The 22,003-nt window shown below is 40.3% G+C and overlaps 1 protein-coding gene across 1 annotated transcript in view; it reads left to right on the top strand.

The window, feature by feature from the left end:
- LOC122907435 (spermatogenesis- and oogenesis-specific basic helix-loop-helix-containing protein 2-like) overlaps window positions 1-22,003 on the top strand; it is a 114,953-nt gene that overhangs the window by 58,924 nt on the left and 34,026 nt on the right. The window contains 2 exon segments of the mRNA XM_044250296.1: window positions 5,075-5,150; window positions 14,994-15,208. Coding sequence (XP_044106231.1) covers window positions 5,075-5,150; window positions 14,994-15,208 — 291 coding nt within the window.

Raw genomic sequence — 22,003 nt, 5'->3', positions numbered from 1 at the left:
CTCAGGTCATGATCCCAGTGTCCTGGGATCAAGTCCCGCATTGGGCTCCTTGCTCGGCAGGGAACCTGCTTCTCCCTCTGCCTGCTGCTTCCCCGGTTTGTGTGCTCTCTCTTTCTCTCTCTGACAAATAAAATCTAAAAAAAAAAAAAAAAAAAACACAAAAAACCAAATTGATGTGTTGAATGATGAGAAAACTGTCACCTCTTATTGAGATGACTATAGGACATCACTGGAAGTTGCCAATTTCTGACCTTTATTGCTGTCTGCTGGCAATGGTTCCTAATTCATCAGGGAAAACATGTATTTATTGATCACCCTCTATATTCTCGATATTAGGATATGAAGTCTAATAAAACAACCTCTGCCTTAACATTCTACTAGAACATAGTTCTAATTGTTGAACAGAAGTGTAAGATGAAATTAAGAATTCTTTGAGAATTTTCCTGTTGTCTTCCCAGATTGCTCACAAAAGGAGAAAGAGAGAGGGTAGTGTCGGAGAGACCCCGAGACAAGGGAAAGGAGAATGCTTAGGGTAGGTGGTTGTCAGAACTGAACCTGCAGTTTGGGAGAACTAAGCCAGAGGCAGGAAGGAGGCAGGCAAGCAGGAGAGGTCTGAGCCTTTTGGACACAGGGATCACAGGACAGGTAAAGTTTTTAGACTGAGGTCAGAATCAAAGAAGACCAGGGCAAAGATGAATTAGAAGCTGGGAAGGATCAGAGGAAATATCCAGGGGAGTTCCCAAATTAGTGATCTGTGCTCACAGAGGTTTTCTGGAAAATACTGTCCTTTAGAAGTAGCTCAGGATGTCTTGAGCCTTGAAATGATCTGTCCCACTGACCCTGAAGTTCCAAAGAATGAAATTACTCAACCTGATTGTGGAGCTCCTACACTGGACACTGTTGGGAGGAATCCCAGGACATTTTCAGGGAATAGAAACAAATCTCGTCAACTTGATTAAAAGCTGAATCTAGAAAGCCAAATTGGGCAAGATAACGTGGGCCCTAATGCCACAGTGAGGAATGAAAATATAATTTGATAAACATTTGCACATTTTTTAACATGGAAAGGACAGGTTTAAAATATCTTTCATCTTTTCTGTGACACAACCAACACAATTTATATTAGTTTCCAACTATGAGATACCAACGTTGTTGTTTTGGTACAAACAATATTTTTTCCTTTCCTCCAAACCTTGTCTTTTTCTTTCCACTACAAAATGAGTAGCATTGTGAAATAGAGGACAGATCATAGGCAGAAAGACCCGAACCCAAGTCTACATAGACCAGGCAGCTACTGATGCATTCAAATAAGTGCCTGCTATGAGCCAGGCTAAGGTGATGGCAGCGGATAGTACAGACAGATTCTCTGTCCACGAGAGGAGAGAAAGATAAGTAAAAACAAATACATGTGCTATGAAAAATAGAGTAAAGGATTAGATTCTGATAGGGAATGCTTGCGGTGACTTCATAACAAAAATAAATGAAATGGAGCAATCTGAGGGGAAAACAGAACAAGAAATAAGAAATAAGAACATTTAAGCAGAAGAAAGAACCGGGACGAAGTGTTGGTTTGCACTTACCTGGTACTCTCCAAAGAAGGCAGTGTGACTAGAGGCCTTGAAAAGTCGTAAGAATGGCAGAAGATACGTACGGTTGGAGAGGTCGAGTCAGATGATATAAAGTCTTGTTGGACATGGAAAAGAATTGGGATTTTTTTTGAGGGGATGATTTTGAGAAAGGGAGCTAATATTTCAGTTTATATTTTCAAAGATTATTCTGCCTCTTCTATAATGAATTGCTTGAAAAGAGGAGGGGAAGTTGGCATATGTGGAAGTAAAATCACCTTCCTCAGTTAATATTATGAAAATATCCTTGCTTATAATTCTGTAATAGAGCTTAATGGTTAGTCAAGTTAGAGTAGACTCCTGGATTTAATATTCCAAAGATAGTGTAAGCATAGTGTTCTAAAGTGTATTATCTCCCAGGTTTTGACACCAAATTTAAAAAAAAAAAAAAAAAGAATTTGGTGCGTTATTAAATGTAAAAAATTGTTAGTAAAATGATTGCAATTAGTTACCTCTCTGGCTTACTTACAAGAGTCCTACTTATGAGAACATTGTTCGGGCCTCAGCATCTTTGAAAGGGAAGGGCAATTAGGTAATCTCTTGGGTCTCGTGGAGTTCTAAATTTCTGTGTTTCTGAGAACAAGCCAGGTAAGCATAATACTGGACATAGCTTTATATATATTAGTTCCTATAAAATAGCTGGGTGGAAAAATTCCCAACATTTTAAGCATAGGTTCTTTTCAAGAGCTCATTTGAACAGAACATTATACTATAGTACTTACAAACCTATTCAGGGTTGTATGCTTATTGTGAAGAATACATAATTGGAAGGGAAAATAATGTAAAGCATATACTCTGAATGCTAATAATCTTAAATGACCAGAAAACTATATATTTAAAAGTTTTTATTTATTTATTTGAGAGAGAGCAAGAGAATATGAGCAAGGTGAGGGGCAGAGGGGGAAGCAGACTCCCCACTGAGCAGGAAGCCCAATTCGGGGCTTGTTCCTGGGACTCCAGGACTATGACCTGAGCCAAAGTCAAATACTAAACCAACTGAGCCACCCAGGGACCCCAGAAAGCTGTATTTTAAGAAACAACTTAATTTGGAGTGCAAGTTTTATTTTTATCTGAGAGAGAGAGTGCAAATGGTGGGGCAAGGCAGAGGGAAAGGAAGAGGATCTCAAGCGGATCCCACACTGAGGGCAGAACCCAACGTAGGCTGGAATTCACGACCCTGAGATCATGACCTGAGCTGAAACCAAGAGTCAGACAGACACTCCACCGACTGAGGCACCCAGGTACCCTTGAGTGTAGGTTTTAAAGTACATTTCTCTGTGTAGAATTATTCTTGTCCTATTTTATAATTCATCATATTCAATTTTCCATCAAGAGTATAATTAGTGTATTATTTTTGGTAACTACAGAGAGCATCCATCTGCCCACTTTTCTGCCCAGTAATATATGTATGACTCAATGTTAAAGGTGACAAAGAATTAAATGCTTTGCATTCTATGTTATAACTTAGAAGGTTTATAGTGGAGTTTCTCAATCTCAGCACTCAGGACAATTTGGGTCAGATAATTCTCTGTTGTAGGAGGCTGTCCTGTGTATTGTGGGATGTTTAGTAGCATCCCTGACCTCTACCTATTAGATACCAGTTGTGACAACCAAGAAATGGCAAATATCCCTTGGGGGGCAAAATCACCCCCAGTTGTTTTATAGAAGATATCTGCTTCTTTGTCTCTATTTTAGGAGATTGGAAACTTTTAAAATATCTAAGTTGATTCTATGAAGTTTGTAATCTTATATTTTGGATACTGGAGAGATTTCTTTTTTCTTGCTTTTTCCAACAAAGGAATGGTTATTCCTTCTCACATAGACTTGGGGGCATTGCTTCCTCATTGTTTAAAAACAATGAGTTGGCTGCCTGGGTGGCTCAGTAGGTTACACCTCTGCCTTCAGCTCAGGTCATTGATCTCAGGGTCCTAGGACCCAGGCCCACATCGGGCTGTCTGCTCAGCAGGGAGCCTGCTTCTCTCTCTCTCTCTCTGCCTGCCTCTCTGCCTACTTGCAATTTCTTGCTCTGTCAAATAAATAAATAAAATCTTTAAAATAAAATAACAATGAGTCTGTGTCAATTACAGCAGTGTCTTTGTCAATATTAGATCAGATTTGCTCATCTCCACCCCTGGAGCAGTGCCTTGATTATCATACAGGGGGGAAATGCTCAAAGCTGCCTCAGTTCACACACACACACACACCCGTCCCCAACACAGTGCATGGGCACTTTTGCCCAATATTGGTAAAAAAACTAACTGCCTCACAGATATTTATCCAGATACTCAGTTTCCTATTAACTGGAAAAACAAAGAGCCAAAATTCGTTAACTATTAAAATGTGTACATTTACTTCCAAAAATATTGCAGAATGATTCCATCAGAAACATCTGCACACCTTTTCTTCCCCCTCAAAATCAGAAAACTACAATAATATTTTTGCACGTTCTCATGGTCAATATCAGGCCCTCAGAACATAGCACGACCTGCTCAGGGAACCAACCAAAGACTTGCCCAGAGACAGCAGGCACTGGTAATTCTAGGAGAGCACATTTGTGTAACATGTTCAAGTGAAATCCAGAGTCTAGGGAAATCCAAAGTGACAAACCACCAGATACCATTCTCTACCTCATTCTCATGCACCACCCCCCAACTTTAACTTTTGGCAATGGGAGCAGTAGTTAAGACCTGCAAGAGAAAGGATTCCCCTACAAGTCCTGGCACTCCCATCAAATGTCTAGCCAAGGCTGAATAAATTGAGTTACACACCAGGAGCTACCAGAAGGCTTTTTGGGATTGTCGAACTTTCCCAGTTGAGAAAATGGGGACCATGTGGAGTGACCGGACAAAATGAAATGCTTCTAAAAATTTAATTTCTTAGTGACTGGGAAAGAAAGCACTAACAGCACTTGCCTTCTCTAGCCTCTACATATATTTATCAAGGATAAAGAACAACAACAAAAAAGTTTGCTAATCCTTAATATTTAAAACTTTAAAGATTTCCCCTAAGCTATAAAGATTTTTAGAACAGCCTGAGCGAGGCAACGCTTCCGCTTTCTCCGGGCGAGAATGGCATTCTACTAAAGCCTGGCGCTGTGTGACCGCCCTGCATTACGGGGACTGGAACTGAGTGTGGGCGGCGTGCCAGTGACGCAGTGACAGGGTCTACCAAGGACCCCTCAAGACACCCTGGACACCCCTCTCCCTGGGAGCCCCCCGCAGCCCCTCCCCCAGCCCAGGTCCCGCAGGGCCCCTTCCAGCAGCCTGCAGCTCCCCCAGGTGCCCAGGCCCGGGGCAGCAGGGCCACTTTAAGGCAGGCCGGGGCTAGGGGGGTGGGGTGTGGGGGCGGGGGTGGGGGCGTACGCACCCACAGCTGCGGACCACGAGCCATCAGAGCGGCGGAGCGGGCGGCCAGGACGCAGAGGCTTGGCCGAGTTTCTCCTGCCCCAGGACCCGGCACGTGGGCAACAAACAGGCCATGGCGGCCTCAATTATCCGCCCAGAGCGCGGCCAAATCTCTGGCCAGGTAAGAGGAGGAGGAAGGGGAGGCAGCTGCGCTGTTTGTAGCCGCGCGCGGGCCCTGAGCCCGGTGGCCCCCTTGGCCCGCACAGCCATCTCTCATTTGGGGGACGCCGAGGAGCAGGACTCCAGGAGGGCCACTTCCAGGGGCTTGAGCCGGTCCCCGAGGCGGGAGGCCGGAGAGGAGGCCGGCTGAGCGGTTTTGTTACACAGACATGCCTCTCTGGCGCTTGACGCTTCCCAAACTCCCAATTTTCAAGCCAGCCACCGGGAGGCTTACCCGGGAGCGGAATTTAGTAGGTATTCCAGAATGGGAATGACGACAACTTTGGTTTTACTTTGAATATAGGAAAAGTGTTTTTAACCCGGGAAAGCTTATTTTGAGCATGCTTGTTTCTGCACAGCTTGGCATGCTTTTTTCAGTTCGCCTGCGGGCATTGGGTCCAAAAAGTCCTTGCATGTCCTTCCCCAGGCTTACACCCAAACCGGCAGTTGTGCCTGGAAACCAAAGCCCGTTGGCGGGAAAAGGCATCTGTGCTGTTCACACATCCTCCCACCCTCCGGGGAACTCAAAAAGCCCACTGGCCTCTTTTGAAAGCATCTGATTTATCTTCCCCTTAGCAGAAGCATAAAACCATGACTGGTTTAGAATAAAAGAAAGAAAAAGAGAGGGAGGGAGGGAGGAAGGCAGGAAGGAAGTTAGTTGATGATGATTAGCCCTCCAGAAAGAGAGCATAAAGCCTCGCCCATTTCAGAAAGCAAGGCAATCTGGTGTTAGCTTTATTATTATTATTATTATTATTTCTGGATAGAGAAATAGGAGAAGCAAAACTTTTGGGCTGCCTGAAGTTTTGTTGCCCTTAGAATGTTCTGTGTACTTAAATCTCATTCCTTAATCACAAGCTTTCTGAAATGACCACTTTGAAGTGGACCAGTTTAATCGGTTTTCAAAACGGACGCACCAATTTAAACTCGAAGGAAAAATAGTATTTTATGGTGCAGGATTAGGCAAAGCTGCACAAAATAAAATTCTGGGGCGCCTGGGTGGCTCAGTGGGTTAAGCCGCTGCCTTCGGCTCAGGTCATGATCTCAGGGTCCTGGGATCGAGTCCCGCATCGGGCTCTCTGCTGGGCAGGGAGCCTGCTTCCCTCTCTCTCTCTGCCTGCCTCGCCATCTACTTGTGATTTCTCTCTGTCAAATAAATACATAAAATCTTTAAAAAAAAAAAAATTCTGCATAAAATATCTGATTATCCAGTTGTGCAGAAATGATCGAGTCTTCCTACCCTTAACGAAGGTCTGAAGCCCCAACCGAACCTTTTGTTTGCATTTGAAGAGAGGCTTGCTCAGTTTCTTCAGATAGAGCTGTTTAAATCCCTTGACTCCTGGGGAAACCAGAGGCCAGCAATTGCCCTGTGAGAGCACCAGCCCATGCAGCTGCTGCTGATTGTCAGCTCTGCTCCTGGTGATAAGAGTGACATAAATAACAACTCACTAAAATGGAGGAGTGATTTGCTTTAACTACATCATCACCTGCTGTTACTAATTAAGGGTTTAGCCTGCTGCAGATTGCAAATGGAAATCCAGTGTTTTAAACATGGTGGAGACTGGAGTGCCCTGCGTGATGTTGTGATTTAGCAATCAAACTGAGTGGATGTAGACCAGAGGTGACGATTGTGTCGAAATTTTAAAACTGCCTACACCTCAACGATCTATACCAAGGTGTTAGCAGTGTTTATCTCCGAAAGGTGGAATTGAAAATACTTTTTATTTCCTCTTTAGGCTTTTTAAAAACAATTTTCCAGTATCTCTCGATGTATATGCATTGCTTCTGTTTAAAAAAAAAAAAAGTGCAGTAAGCAATTCAAATAGAAAAAAATTTCCCATGTAATAAAGTCCCACCATCAGTCGAAGTTGTGATGCTCACAGGTGAAAATCTTGGATGTACTAAAAAAGGCAGTTTCCCAAAGCAAAATGTCATAGAAAGTTTTGTTCGTTTTCATTTTATTATTCCTATCAGTGGATTCTTCTCATCACCTGTGTTCATATTACTCTGCCAACAAGATATTTTTAACTGCATGAATATTCAGATTTATGTTGATTAGAAGCTATTCAGTTAATTTAAGGTACCTTAGGATAGTGGACTAGGGCAGTGTTCTAATTTGTCTGATTGTTAACATTCCACATGTGCTATGGCACCAGTTTTGTAGGACAGGGAAGGAAGCCTTTGGCAGGATAGCAAATAAGTTCTTTCCAGAGCTGCTTTATTTCATGCTCCTCTGTAAATTGCCTTGCATCATGGCGCAGAACTGTAGACGTTTATGCAAAACGGCCTGTTAGTGGTGCTGTATGGCCTTATCACTTTCTGGATCTTTCCTCTCTGATCTCCCTCATGGCCTGCTCTTCAGAGCTTGCTCTTGACTTCTCTCTGTAGTAGCTGAGAGATTCTGGGGAAATTAGCCACTGACTGCACTGGTAGGAAAGGGTTCAAGTTAGCTGCTGTTTTCTGTTATTTAAGGCTTTTCTCCTCTTTGGGCCCTGTTTCCCCTTCTCCATGGCTCAACATAATGAAAGAGCCATTTGATTTAGGGCGGTTTCACCACTTGATGGGGACACATGTTCCCCCTCTAATTCCACTTCCTTCCTTCCCCATCCGATTGACTGGATGTTTTCTGTGTGCAGGCTTGGTATTATTTCAGAAAACATGGCCATAACTACCAAATACAGAACATGGTCCTAACAGGGTAACAGCCTTTGGATTTAAGTATTATCACCTTTCAGACGAGGATCACAAGGGTCTTACTCAAAGCTGTTAGTAAGTAGCTGGAACAGAACCTGGTCTGTGTGCCTCGAAAGCCTTTGCCCTCTGCCCACAGCATCCAGCTCTTGAAAAAGAATCAGTAGTAGCTTTGGTAGAACTGAGGCTTATACATGATTCTTCCTGTGCTCTGAAGACTGAAAGCTATACATAGCAGCAGGAAAAAAAAGGATTAGAATGTCAGTCCCGTGAAGGCAGGGACCTAGTCTGTCTGTTCACTTTGTATTTGCAACACAGCATCTGCCATGCAGCAGGGGCTCAATAATTCTCTCTGGGGAGAGAATACAGATAACATCCATATTTAAGTGATGCAAAGTGGCAGGATGTTTTAAAGGAAAGAGAAAATAAATGTTGGTAGTAGAAAGTTTTACAGGTTATTAATAGCCCAGTACACCTTTGTTTATATGTACTATTTTAGTGCAGTTATTAATAGCACTCTCTTTCCCTCTCAAAAGTGTCTCAGTTTAGAAGATAAATGGTCACCTTGTCTGTAGTAGATAGCTTAGTTTTGGACATTCATAGGTTGCTTCAGTTAACCACATTAATTAAAAAGCAAAACCATAATCGCTCCTTTCATGATCACTTGTTAATGACCATTACAATTCTTGGCATTTGGTTCACAAAAGACTATATTGGTATAGAAGAAGCCCTGTGCTACAGTGGAGATTCATAATCTGAGCTCAAAGGCATCGCAGTAGCTTTGAGTCCCACATTGCTCCTAAAGTGCTATTGGAGATGGAGGATATTTTTTAAATGAAAAGGAAACATTCTAGAAGGGTCCTGATACTCTGTACTGTAGAAATTCCCAAGTGTTATGCTACCTTCTTAGAACATAGGACATTTGAGGGAAATAGAAGGAAATAAGACTAGTGACATGGGTTGATACCAAGCTATTGAAAGGCTATGCTAAGGAGTTTGAATTCTTACCTGTTTAAAACAGGGTGGGGCAGGTGAGTGAGACTGGGTCCTGATGGTGAATGGAGCACGCAAATCAACCTCCTGGTCCCACCCAGACCCCAGAGTAGGACATACTTAACCATGAGCTGATACCTTCAACAAGGAAACATGGGGGGAAAAAGGGAATGTGTGTGTGTGTGTGACAGGTGGGGGGGGTGTGGCGGTGAGGGAGAGGCAGCAGGTAATCCAAATTAGAGGTCCAAGGTTGACTTAACCAAATGCAATGTACAGCACTTCATGGAATCTTGGCTTAAAGCAGCTTCTTTCTGACCATTAAAAAAAAAAAAAAAATCCACAGGGAAACTTGAAATTTAGAAAGCAGATGTGATCAAATTGCCATTAAAAGAAAAGTACAAAACCATGGCTTAAAAGTTCTAAAGAAGAAAGTCAGAGGGAAAACAATTCTAGTGGCAGGCGAGGCTGAATGTTAGAGGAAACTGATGAAAGTTGACCAGAGTGGGCTCACCTGGTGATGAATTAGGTATATGCAGATCACCTGGGCGAGGTGGGCCCCTAGACTCTCCCAGCTCACTCCTACTTCATCCTGAAGAGAATGAACTGTATGTGGGACCTGGGTTCCTAGTGTTGGTAATATCCAGAACTTTATAATTGGCCGGGAGAAATAAAGGAATGGCAGGTCTGCCCGGGAAGGAAATAGACTAAAGTACTTGGCTTTCAGAGTATTGCCTTCCGTTATTATTTTGACAGTGAGCTGGCCTCAGGCTCTCTGGTCTCCAGCCTTGCTTCCACTGTCTTACCCACACACACCAAGCCTACAGTTGTCCCTTCAAAGAAGCAGCCACTGGGGAGACTACTTGTACATGATGACTTCGTCCTTGATTCATACTTATGTCTGAATAACCAAGGATCTCCAGACATTAACAGAACTAGACACAAATGCAGACACTAGACACAACTATTCCAGAGACAGGTTATTAAGGGAATAGAAAAAACTTCTGAAATTCTGATTTGCATTCTCGGTGAGGGTATCACATCCTAAAAATAGCAAGTTATGAGGAAGTACCAAAAAAGAAAAATCTTAGAAGTGAGCAATTCACATTAAATGAACTGAAGTCATGAAAATCTTTGGAAGGAATGAAGAATGAGCTGGTGATATAAAAAATGAAGTTAAGGGACTCTCTTTGAGAAAAGCAGAGACATGAAGAATCAGTTGTGGATGCCCCACATCTAGTGGGAGATTGCCAAGGAGGGATGAAGACGGAGTGAATTGGGAAATGGAAGGAAACTTACAGAGCCAAAGTTCCACTGAGTGCCAAGTAGGATGAATAAGACCTATGCTCAGACACATCCTAGAAAACCATCAGAACTGGTAGCATAAAGAGAAAAGCACAGACGGGAAAACAAAGCAGCTCATTCTTTTTATCAACAACTGGATGCTAGAAGAAAATGGACTAATAGCTTCAAGCTTCAGAGGCAAGGGATTTTTGACCTTGGAAATATTTACCAGGCAAAACTAGCACTGGATTGTGAGCCTTCATGCCACTATTAAGTAACAGAAATAAGGGGTTTAACTCCTGAAGTCTTATGGGAACAGCAAGAGGGAAAAAGGAAAATCCAATCAGCCTAACAGAAGGCATGGGAAAAAGAAACATAATTACTGTGGATGGGAAACATGAAATAACCAATGAAGGGAATAAGACCATTTCACATTAAGTTATAAAAATTTTATAATTGATATTATATGATAATAGTTAACGTACATTAGTTAATGCATTAATATAATTAATTAAATTCCTACATTAAAACTAAAATCACAGATTATGGAAAGAAACCTAAAAATTCAGATACATACTATTAACAGAATTCACACAAAATTAAAATGATATAGAAACGGTCAAAATAAAGAGATATGGGGGCGCCTGGGTGGCTCAGTGGTTTAAGCCTCTGCCTTCAGCTCAGGTCATGATCTCAGGGTCCCGGGATCGAGCCCCACATCGGGCTCTCTGCTCAGCAGGGAGCCTGCTTCCCTCCTCTCTCTCTGCCTGCTTCTCTGCCTACTTGTGATCTCTCTCTATCAAATAAATAAATAAAAATCTTTAAAAAAAAATAAATAAAGAGATATGAAAAATATATACTAGAAAAAATTTCAAGTGAAAAACATTTAAAAGGACAAAAAATTATATTTCAAATATATAGTTTCCTGCCCATAAAATTATCAATGTATGATCTATAGACTTAAAATATGTCATATAAACATTTAGGTTATTATATAATATATATCAAATATTATAATTATGTTTTTATGTGAATATGTATAATTATCATGAATCTCTATATACCTAACCAAAAATTAGATACAGTCTGTAGTTGGAGAAATTTATAAATTCATAAACTATAATTAGGAAGGATTTTACCACATCTTATAAACTGAAAGTTGAAGTAGACCTAAAGTAAGAAACAAAACAGTAAGTTCTGTCTAAAAAATAGAGAATACGTGCCCAGCACATATGTGCCCAGCAGAAAATACACATTATTTTCAAGTATCCATGGAACATTAACAAAAACTGTATTACACCACAAAGAAAATACCAATGCATTCTAAGAAGAAGTCATGTAGGATACATTTGCATTAACAATGCACTGAAATAAGAAATGAGTGACTATAAGTCACTCATTTAAGTTACTATATAAGTCACTCATTTAAGTCCCTATAAGTCACTCATTTAAGTCACTATATAAGTCAATAGCCAAAAAAATTAAAAACCAAAACCAAAAACACCGTACTGTTGAAATTTGAAAACAGTTCAGGTAGGTGTTTAATGGAACTCTGAGGTTAAAATGGAAGTATAAAGTGAAATTACAAACTAACAATGAATGAACGTAGACACAATATATATCAAAATCTTTGGGGAACAACAGAGTGCCACTTGGAGGACTGTGCCATCCAAAAGCACTTTTGGCAGTGATGACAGTGTTCTATAATCATGCTGTCTGATACAGCAGCCACTTGCCATATGTGGATATTGACCACTTGAAATGAGGCTAATGCAACTGAAGTGAATTTCAAACTTTAATTTCAGTTAACATAAATTTAAATAGCCACATGTGTGGGCGCCTGGGTGGCTCAGTGTGTTAAGCCGCTGCCTTCGGCTCAGGTCATGATCTCAGGGTACTGGGATCGAGTCCCGCGTCGGGCTCTCTGCTCAGCGGGGAGCCTGGTTCCCTCTCTCTCTCTCTGCCTGCCTCTCCATCTACTTGTGATTTCTCTCTGTCAAATAAATAAATAAAATCTTTAAAAAAAAAAAAAAATAGCCACATGTGGCTCTCAGGGTGGACCACACGTTATAGCCTCTGATAAAGCATTGCCAAGGAAAAGAAGATAAGAAAATTTAATTATATATTATCCTCCAGTTAGAAAGCAAGAATAACAATAATATAATAAATATTATATACATTTAAAAACTAATACATTTAAAAAGAATAAAATGAATTAAAATATATATATATGTGAACATAATTCACTTAATGTAGAAAATCTAAATTTATTGGTAGTCATTAAGGAATTGTAAAATGTACTCTAAAATCCATCTCTGTAAATGGCTTCAGGCCCAGATTCTGCAGACATGTTTATCTAAATTTTAAGAAGCAGATAATTCTGTTTTATAAAATATTCAAGACCATAGAACAATATTGAAACTTTCTGTTTCATTCTTCAAAGCTGGCATGACCCTGAGATACCCAAACCAGATAAGACAATACAATAAAACAAAATTGTATCCAGTTTTACTTAGGAACATAGATGGAAAAATCTAAAATACTATGAATGAATTTAGTCTACACGTTATAGGTTTATCCCAGCAAGGGAATTATGGCATGACATTAGGAAATCTATTAATGTAATTCACTACCTAACAGAATATAGAATAAAGGAGAAAAAAGTATAATCATGTTGATCCAAAAAAAGCATTTGGTAAATTTCAGCACCTCTTTCTGATTTAAAATTCTTAGCTTCCAAATAGAAACTTCGTTAATTCAGTAGACGGTTTGGACCAGAAACTTTCTGTATCCTATTTAGTGGCAAAAACATTGAATTATTTCCACTAAACTCGGAAACAAGAGAAGAATGCCTAGTGTCACTTCTATTCACCATTGTTTTGGATGTTCTAGCCAATGGTTTAAGATCAATGAATAAAAGCATAAATTCTGGATATAGGGACAAATGTGTCATTTTTATTTTATTTTATTTTTAAAGAGAGAGTGTGCATGCATACTCACAATTGGAGGGTGAGAGAGGGGCAGAGAGAGAGGAGAGAGGGAATCTCAAGCAGGCTTCTTGCCCAGCTCAGAGCCTATCATGGGACTCGGTCTCATGACCCTGAGATCATGACCTGAGCCAAAATCAAGAGTCTGACCATTAATCACCTGAGTCACCCAGGCACCCCACACAAAATATCATTTTTGAAAGCAATATGATTATATATCTAGAAAATTCAGAAGAATCAACTAAAACATATTGGAACTAAAGAGAGAGTACCATAAAGTTCTTGAAGCAAATTCTTTGTAAATTAGTAGTAGTCTCTGTGTTAGTAGTAATCAATTAGAAAATACAGAGAGTGAGAAAATCTATCCCCTTTACAATGACTCCAGAACTTTGAAATATCTAGGACCAAACATGAGAACATGTGTAGAATCCATATGAAGATAACATTTAAAAAGGCCTGAGGAAGGCACCTGGGTGGCTCAGTGGATTAAGCCGCTGCCTTTGGCTCAGGTCATGATCTCAGGGTCCTGGGATCGAGTCCCGCATCGGGCTCTCTGCTCAGCAGGGGGCCTGCTTCCTCCTCTCTCTCTCTCTGCCTGCCTCTCTGCCTATTTGTGATCTCTGTCTGTCAAATAAATAAAATATTTAAAAAAAAAAAAAGGCCTGAGGAATTGTTGAACTACTGTGAGAAAAGCAACTCACTTTTAAAAATATAATAACCTCTTCATGGAAAAAAGGTGTATATATAAAATTATCTGGAAGGATATAGACCAAACTGTTGACAGTGGTTGCTTCTGAGGAGGGGATTAAATGAGTAAATGAAGATACACTTTTTTCTTTTTTAACAGAAGAAGGAAGAAAATTAGAAGGCAGATAGAAATGGGAAGTGCCAAAGTTTTGCTTACTTTGAACTTGACTAGTTTCTTGCACCTCAAATCTTCCTTCCACCCACCCCTGGGAAACCAGGCTGAAGGGGAGTGGAACCCCCATGGTGGAACAGCCTTCCCAGCATCCTGCCTTGCAGATTTGTGTCTTTGGCAAGCTGCCTTTCTCTTCATAGGTGTTTCCAACTCTTGGACCCACTTCTTTAGGCTTCAAGTCTGGTCAGCTCCCAAATCTGTTTTCTCACATGGACCTGTCTGTGGCCTGCCATTTCCCACTGTCTCCTGATTGTTTGCATTAATTCAAGCATCCTTGTTTTTTTGACAGTTTTAGTGGATTGTGTTCAATAACTGTAGAGAATAAAATGTAGGAAAATGTGAAGATGGAAATTATATTTTTTTCTAACTGAATATGCTTGAAAATAATCCCAAAAGGAAAGAAAGATGCTTTTTTTGGCCCCAAAATATTGGGTTTTGAATAGCATGTGTATTCCATTTAAAGAAAATACTATGCATGTCTCTTGGAATTTAGGAATTTGGAGCTTACTGTGTTTTCTGGAATGCATGTTTCATCAAAATAAATGGTTTGGGAGAGCCACCAGTTTGTTTTTCTCACTAGTAAACAGATTTTTGAGCAGGATGAGTGATTGGGAAACTGGGCCTTAAGAATCCTATTGGTTGTTCCTAGGATGAGAAAGAAACCCGTGTGAAAGCCATAGTAGAATACCATTTGTATGCAAAAGTATTTTTAAAATAGCATGACCTTCAGATCCATTCATGACCCCAGGTACTGAAGGCAAGAAATTAATAGTTCCCGTCCCTGAGATGCTTCTAGTGGACCATTCAGTCTACTTGTAGAGTCAGTCGTTGTGTTCTTTATCACCTTTATTTATTGTATCCTCTTGTACATGACATTTTCTCTCTGCTCAAATGTTAATTATGTGGTACTTCTGCCTTTTTTCTTCTCTTTCAGGCAAAAATAGACCTCTTGTTAGTTGGAGACCTCACTGTTCAGTACCTGGCAGATATTGCACAGAAATCCTTTTCAAATATTGCAAAAGTCACCATAACCATCAGGAATGTGGGGCAGGCAGCCGCACTGCTGAAGGACCGCCCATTTGACATGGTTTTCCTGAAGATGACTTCTTTGCCAACAGCCGAGTTGCTGGGAGCTATCAAATTAATTAGGTGAAGTTCAAAAACCTTGACTCTATACCTTTATAATAGTTTTTTATTAAAACCCTTTTATAGTACAGAAAAAAACACAAACTTTCAAAGTTGGTACTATGTATGCTCTAATTTTTAAGATGAGAGATATTTTCATGGGCAGAATAGGTACACATATTATTGTTTTTGTTACCAGTTTGACATGCTATTATAAGAATTATCATTTTAATTTGAAAAATAATAGATGTGGGTGAGAATGTGAGAATTAATTTGTCATAGAAATTTATTTGGTATATAGTACTTTAATCCCACAACTACTTTCCTTTTTAATAACTATGTCACTTAAAATGGCATATCTTTTCATTATTTGTGATGGCAGATACTAAAGCAGGGGAGCACCCTCAGCTCTATGTCATGGTAGCAATGGACTAAAATGATCTTTTTTAAAGATGTCCTGATGTGGAAGAGCCTTAAGGCTCTCCAGATCTGTCCAGTCCAGATCTATATTACATCCAATACTTTTGCTTCATCTTGTAGCTCCGTAGACATTCTGCTTCTGTTTGACCCACTCCGCTCTAGAGGTCTGGAGTCTGGTGGTTGGAGAGTTAGGTGTGTGCTTTCTTGCCTGACTACATAGGATTTTGAGCCATTTTGGATTTTTTTTTTTTTTTTTTAATGAGAGAGAGAGTTTGAGAGAGGTGGGGTGGGGCGGAGGGAGAGAATCATAAGCAGGCTCCACACTCAGCTCGGAACTTGACATGGGGCCTGATTTCACAAGCCTGAGATCATAACCTGAGCCGAAATCAAGAATCGGATGCTCAACAAACTGAGCCACCCAGGCACCCCCCATTTTGGGTGTTTTTAAACAAGGTTAGGTCAAAACGAATTTCTTCCCCGTCTATGAGAAGATTTGAGAGAGCGAGTATAATCACAGATGATATCAGAATATTGAAGGACTTGTAATAATCACAGGACAGGCCTTTCTGTCAGAGACAATGTTGTTATCCCTGAATAACAAGGAGCAAGCCTGTTATGTTAGGGGCCAAGAAAAGTTGAAATGGGAAGAAGCCAAATTGACGAGCTCCTTGTTAAAAAAGAGAGACAGATGCAGCTCCAGAGGTTTCTTAGAACTGGTGATCCTCTGCATTTCTTTTGGCTTTCCACTGGGAATATGCACTCTAGACAAATCAGGTAAACTACCTCAAAGAGAATTTCATTTCCAAGATATGTTGTGAACTGTCTTTCTTCTGAAGATATGCCTCTTTTATTACATACCTTTAAAAAACGACTCCTATGAATAGAGTTCCCTGGCTGGGACTTCATCATAATTTCGCATTTATTGTATTTCAACACTTTTACAACAGTGTTATGAGGAAGGTAGAGCAGGGTTTTGTCATCCCTACACGACAAATGATGAAAGGTGAAGGGATTTGCCTAAGGCCACATGACTGACTTTTACAATACTCAAACTAGAACTCTTTTTTCTTCATGTTCTTTGTAAAAGTCTGTAATTACTTGGTTTCTCTGCTGAAGCCCCTTATTTCACACCCATGAGGTTCAATGTTTGCCACACTTCGTACAAACATGCTTAGCATTTTGGAAGAGTACTGGACAAATTAGTGTGGCTAATCTCTTTCTTCATTTCAAGAGTAGGAACCTAGCCAGGTCCCTCTGACTGTAGTAAAGGCTTTGTATTTGCTAGCATTGAAGCTACATTTTGAACAGGAATAAGATTATGGTTCTATTTAAGAACCAGTTTTATGTCTAGTTGCAAATATTAAAAGCTGGAAGGTTAGAGGAGAGAACTCCCCGTCTGATACTCACCTGTGTGGGTTCTCCCCACTGGTGGTTTCTTTGCTCTGAATAACACAGCTGACGACTTTTCTGCAGGGAAAAGAAGGTAGACGAAGGTACTAAATATACAGAAATGCATATGGTAGTTCTGTTTTGCTATAAAAACATTTGTTTCAAAAGAAAAAGATCATTTGAAAACCCCTGGATATGTTTTTCTTGTTTCTTGTTCTGCTAATACCTAGTGTATAGTATAGTACCCAATACCTAGCTGGGGTGTGAGGAAACGACTGTGTGGGTGTGTTGGGGAAATGCCATTCAGTGCAGACATTGCCTTCTAGCTTTTGCCTTCCTCCCTAGAAAAGGGATAGTTTTCTTTGTGGAATCTTAGCCTTTCGTGATGCTAGCTTCAGAGGTTTAGGATGTCCCTGGAATTCCCTTTCTTGCCCTCAGAACTGTTATGAGTTTATGACTTATGAATTATTTAAACTCTTGTGGGGTTATACATGTTTGTATTTTTGTTTCTATTTTTGAACCTGTGGTTTCTCTTAGAGTAATGAGTCCTGTAAACTTACTGCCCCATTTGTAAGGCATTTAAACCTTCATCATTCCTAAAGCACTGTATCTTTTTTTAAAGATTTTATTTATTTATTTGACAGAGAGAGATCACAAGTAGGCAGAGAGGCAGGCAGATGGGGGGGGGGGGAAGCAGGCTCCCTGCTGAGGACCTGCCAGGACCCTGAGATCATGACCTGAGCCGAAGGCAGCGGCTTAACCCACTGAGCCACCCAGGCGCCCAGCACTGTATCTTTTGAGTTGGCACTGACATTTAATGTGCAAACCAGAACGAAATGTTTAGCTTTTCTTTTGCTGTATTTTAGATTTTTCCCTCTTACATCCTTGTTGCTTTGTAATGTCTCAAAATCTGGATGAGTTCTGCAAAATACACAACTGTTTATGTTCTCTCTCTAGGTATTTTATACATTTCACCAGTTAGTAAGAAGCTTAATGTAGAGTAGAAATGTCCCCATTTATTTGCAGTATTACAGCCCATAATCACAAATCTATATATTTATAATACATATGGATTTCTACTGAGGATAAGAAGGAAGTATATAGCCTGTTAGCTATAACATTAGGCTTTTTTTTTTTTTAGAATAAAATGTAAGCAGCCTATTCAGGATTTTTAAATTTATGCTTATATAAGAACTATGTTTTCAGTTTAGAACTAATCAATGATCACTTTTAATCATTCATAAAAATATTGGTAATTTACAGACTGACATTCTCAAGAATTATGGCACATCTTAGGGGCACCTGGGTGACTCTGCCTTTCCTCAGGTCATGATTCCATCATCCTGTGTGGGGCTCCCTGCTCAGTGGGAAGCCTGCTTTTCCCTCTCCTCTGCCCCTTCCCCTGCAGTCTGTCTGACTCACTCTCTTCTCTCAAATAAATAAATAACATCTTAAAAAAAGAAGAATTATGGCACATCTCAATTATAGGTTAATGATCTTAATAGTACTCCCCAATTTGGTTTCATTTTATGAATACATTGTTATTGAGCCAGATGAACTCAAATACTACCCACTGATAGAATGTTTTAAGAGTCTTAGGGTTCGGGGCGCCTGGGTGGCTCAGTGGGTTAAGCCTCTGCCTTCGGCTCAGGTCATGATCCCAGGGTCCTGGGATCGAGCCCCACATCGGGCTCTCTGCTCAGCGGGGAGCCTGCTTCCCTCCTCTCTCTGCCTGCCTCTCTGTGTACTTGTGATCTCTCTCTCTCTGTCAAATGTGAATAAATAAAATCTTAAAAAAAAAAAAAAGAGTCTTAGGGTTCATATGCTTGGCTTCAGACTTCCAAATTGAACCCCACTCAAAAAGCAGACACTTGATAATTCAAACACATCCTGATACCTTATCTTCCAAAGCCAGGTATGGAAAATTAAAATGTGTTTTAAACTCATCGACAATGTATGGATCCTGTCTGAAATTGTGATTTTTCCATTCCATGAAATGTCTCTGCGGTCCTTAGAATTCTGTGCTTGTGAGCTCTGAGTAGTTCAGCAATAGCAAAGGAATGCAGAATGTGGTTCCATCTGTTCTGGCTACAAATCAAGTTTGGATCTGATTTTATTTTTCCCATGTAGTTTCAATTGTCTGATCAGTTAACTTATTACTTCACTAAGAAAACCTAATCTTGTGAGCCACAGGGATCTATCCAACAAGCTGTCCATTTGTGTCCCCAATTCCAAAACATCTTTGACTTGACAGTGCAACTCAGTAAATCTTACTAGTTAGTTGGCATGACCCAGCCCCTGAATGCTTGATGATAAAATAACAACAAAATATCAAAGTAGTTTTGCTAAAAACATAATCCTATGAATTGACAGTTGAGTGTAAATGTGGTGATCCTGACTTAGGTTCACGGCAAGAAGAGCATAATGGGAACAGAGCAAACCAACCATCACTATCAACAGAACAAACCCTCAGAGTTCAACTAGATTTTATCACAGGTGCCCTATTAGGAGCAAGGGAGCATAACGTTTTCACATGTAAAGCTCTCAATTTTCTCATTGAAAATGGTTGTTTTAATTAAGTCATTAGCAAAGAACATTATTTGTTACAAGTCCCAAATAGGCCTGCCAGGTTAGTTTGGCTCCAGTTGGCCCACAGATGGCATAATGGATAACTGTACTCAAGAAGGCTACCACCCAAAAGCGACACTGGCTTTTGTCCCTTGAAGTCCTTGTATTCCAGAAGTTTCCCCTGGCTTCACAGGGACTTATAAGACACCACTGGCCCTTTTATTAGATGGTAGATTTCCGAGGCCAGTGCTTTCTTGAGGTTCTTTAATTAGCTGTGTGTATGACTCAGCTTAAGTCACTTTATACGACCTTTTTTATTTTTTTCAGCTACCAGGGGCCAGACCTGGGCGTAGGGGCAAGATTGGGGATCTGTACTGCTGTGGTTTGAGCTTATTTCTCCAGCTCCAGAGATACCAAAGACAGGCGTAGGAAGGGACACTAGAATATCAACATCCAGTCTTGTCTGTAGAGTATGGTCTCAGGAACCGTGTCGACATTTAAATGGTATGTTGTATGGAACATGAGGAGAAATGAACTGTCCCCCAATGAACTGCAAATTTTTAAAGCCCAACAGATTTCAACTGAGAAGGTACTCGTTAAGGTCTCAAAACCTGCAATTTGATTTTGGTATATGGAAGAAGTGCTGTTAATTGAGGTGGATGAAAAAGATTTTTGCTTTATTTCTGTGTTGCTTAGTTTTAAGGAACATTCATTCATTAAGAAGAGGATTTTTTTTCTTTTTGTGACCCTGGAAACCCTTAGCTTATCGATCTGTAGAGAATATGAATAAGCAGCTGAGCACCGGACCAGAGTGCTGGATTCTGGAAATTCTCTTGGTTCGTGGAGCTCCTGTACAGCATCACAATTAGAGTTTCACTGGCAGGAGAAGTGTTGGGGTTGGTAATTGATTCTGTACTAATGACAAAAATCCAGGAATTCCAACTCTGTCTGATGTAAAGCTTGAAATTTGAAAGTCATCGTGAGGGCATAAAAATTCACTATCCAAGTCTAATCTACTTTTGTGCCAGTAATGTCAATTTGTAAAATAAAAAAACAGACACAGAATATTTCTAAAAGCAAAGAATCTGTTTTATTTAAAATTTCTCTAATTCTAGAGTATTTTAGCTTATAATTTCTCTTTGTGAATCAGCAAAATATTTTTTATTTCAGAAGTTGAGCTGGACGTTTCTTTCTGTGGTCCTATTTGTTCAGTTCATTTTTCCTTTCCACTTCCGTTTCCTGTCTCATTATCATGCCTCCAACATATCCCACTTAAAATTATACATGAAATGCTTACATCGTGGCAGGTGACATTCTTATCTCCCTCCACGCCACCAGGCCCCCCCCACCAGTAAGCTAATGTGCCTTTTTTACCTCCACATCTGGTCCGCCAGTCAGTCCTAGGCTCCTTCCCGCATATGCCTGTTTTGATGGTCGTACTTCTGCCTGAGCGTCTCATTTCCTCATAGAAATGTGCATTCTCTCTTTTTTCCTCTTTTAGCCCACACTCCTCAGAATTCATACAGCAGAATCAAGCCTGAAGAAATCTCAGTTGTGTGCATGTCATATGTTAGCACTGTCCTGCTTGTTTGAAGTAATTAGTAAATACTCTGAATTATTTGATTTTTTTTTTTTTAAAGAAAGTTCTCTGGTATGTCTACTTTACTCTACCATCAGTTCTTGGCTGTGTACTTGGAATATGGTCTCCCAAATCTACCCTGTGCTGTCATCCTCCGTCCACCCATAGAGTGGTCTTTCTAAAATGCAAATATATTCCTGTTAATAGCTTAATAGCTTTTAAGAAAATACCAAATCTTTAATTGAGCCTGAAGTTCTACATACCTTCTCTGATCTTATGTTATGTGTCTCTCCCTTAGAGACTCTGTACCATCTTGGACTTGTTTGACTTTCTCTATATTTTGGGGCCTTTTCCCAGGGCCTGTTCTGTTTGTCCAGAAAGTAGTTTACTGCTTATCTGCTTCTGACCCCCACACTACCCAGTAGCTTTACTACCTTGTGTAAAGCTAACTCCTACTCAGCCACAGAGGCATTTCTGCCTGGAAGCCTGAGGCTGCAGGGTGGGGTAGTTCCCAGTTATGTCCTTCCGCTGGCCTCTATGACTTTTCTTCACAACACCGGGTACATATTTGGCTACTTAATTAATTATCTATAGTGATTTGTCCAATATCTGACCCCCTCAAGAAACTGTTCACTCCTTGAGAGCAGAGACCTTGTTTTCCAGTCCATGATATTCCCTAGAGCCTAGCTCAAGTCTGGCATTTAGTGGGTTCTCATAGTATATGACTCAGATAGATAAATTATTTATACAGTTGACCGTTGAATAGCATGAGGGATGGGGGTACCAATTTCAAAAACCCATGTATAACTTCTTACAGAGGGTTTTTTTTATTGTGTTGAAATCCCATAACCCAAGTGTTACCA

The sequence above is a fragment of the Neovison vison genome, chromosome 5 (assembly GCF_020171115.1).
Source record: "Neovison vison isolate M4711 chromosome 5, ASM_NN_V1, whole genome shotgun sequence".
Lineage (NCBI taxonomy): Eukaryota > Metazoa > Chordata > Mammalia > Carnivora > Mustelidae > Neogale > Neogale vison.
Note: the sequence above shows the minus strand (reverse complement) of the source record. Positions and strands in the feature narration are given on the sequence as shown.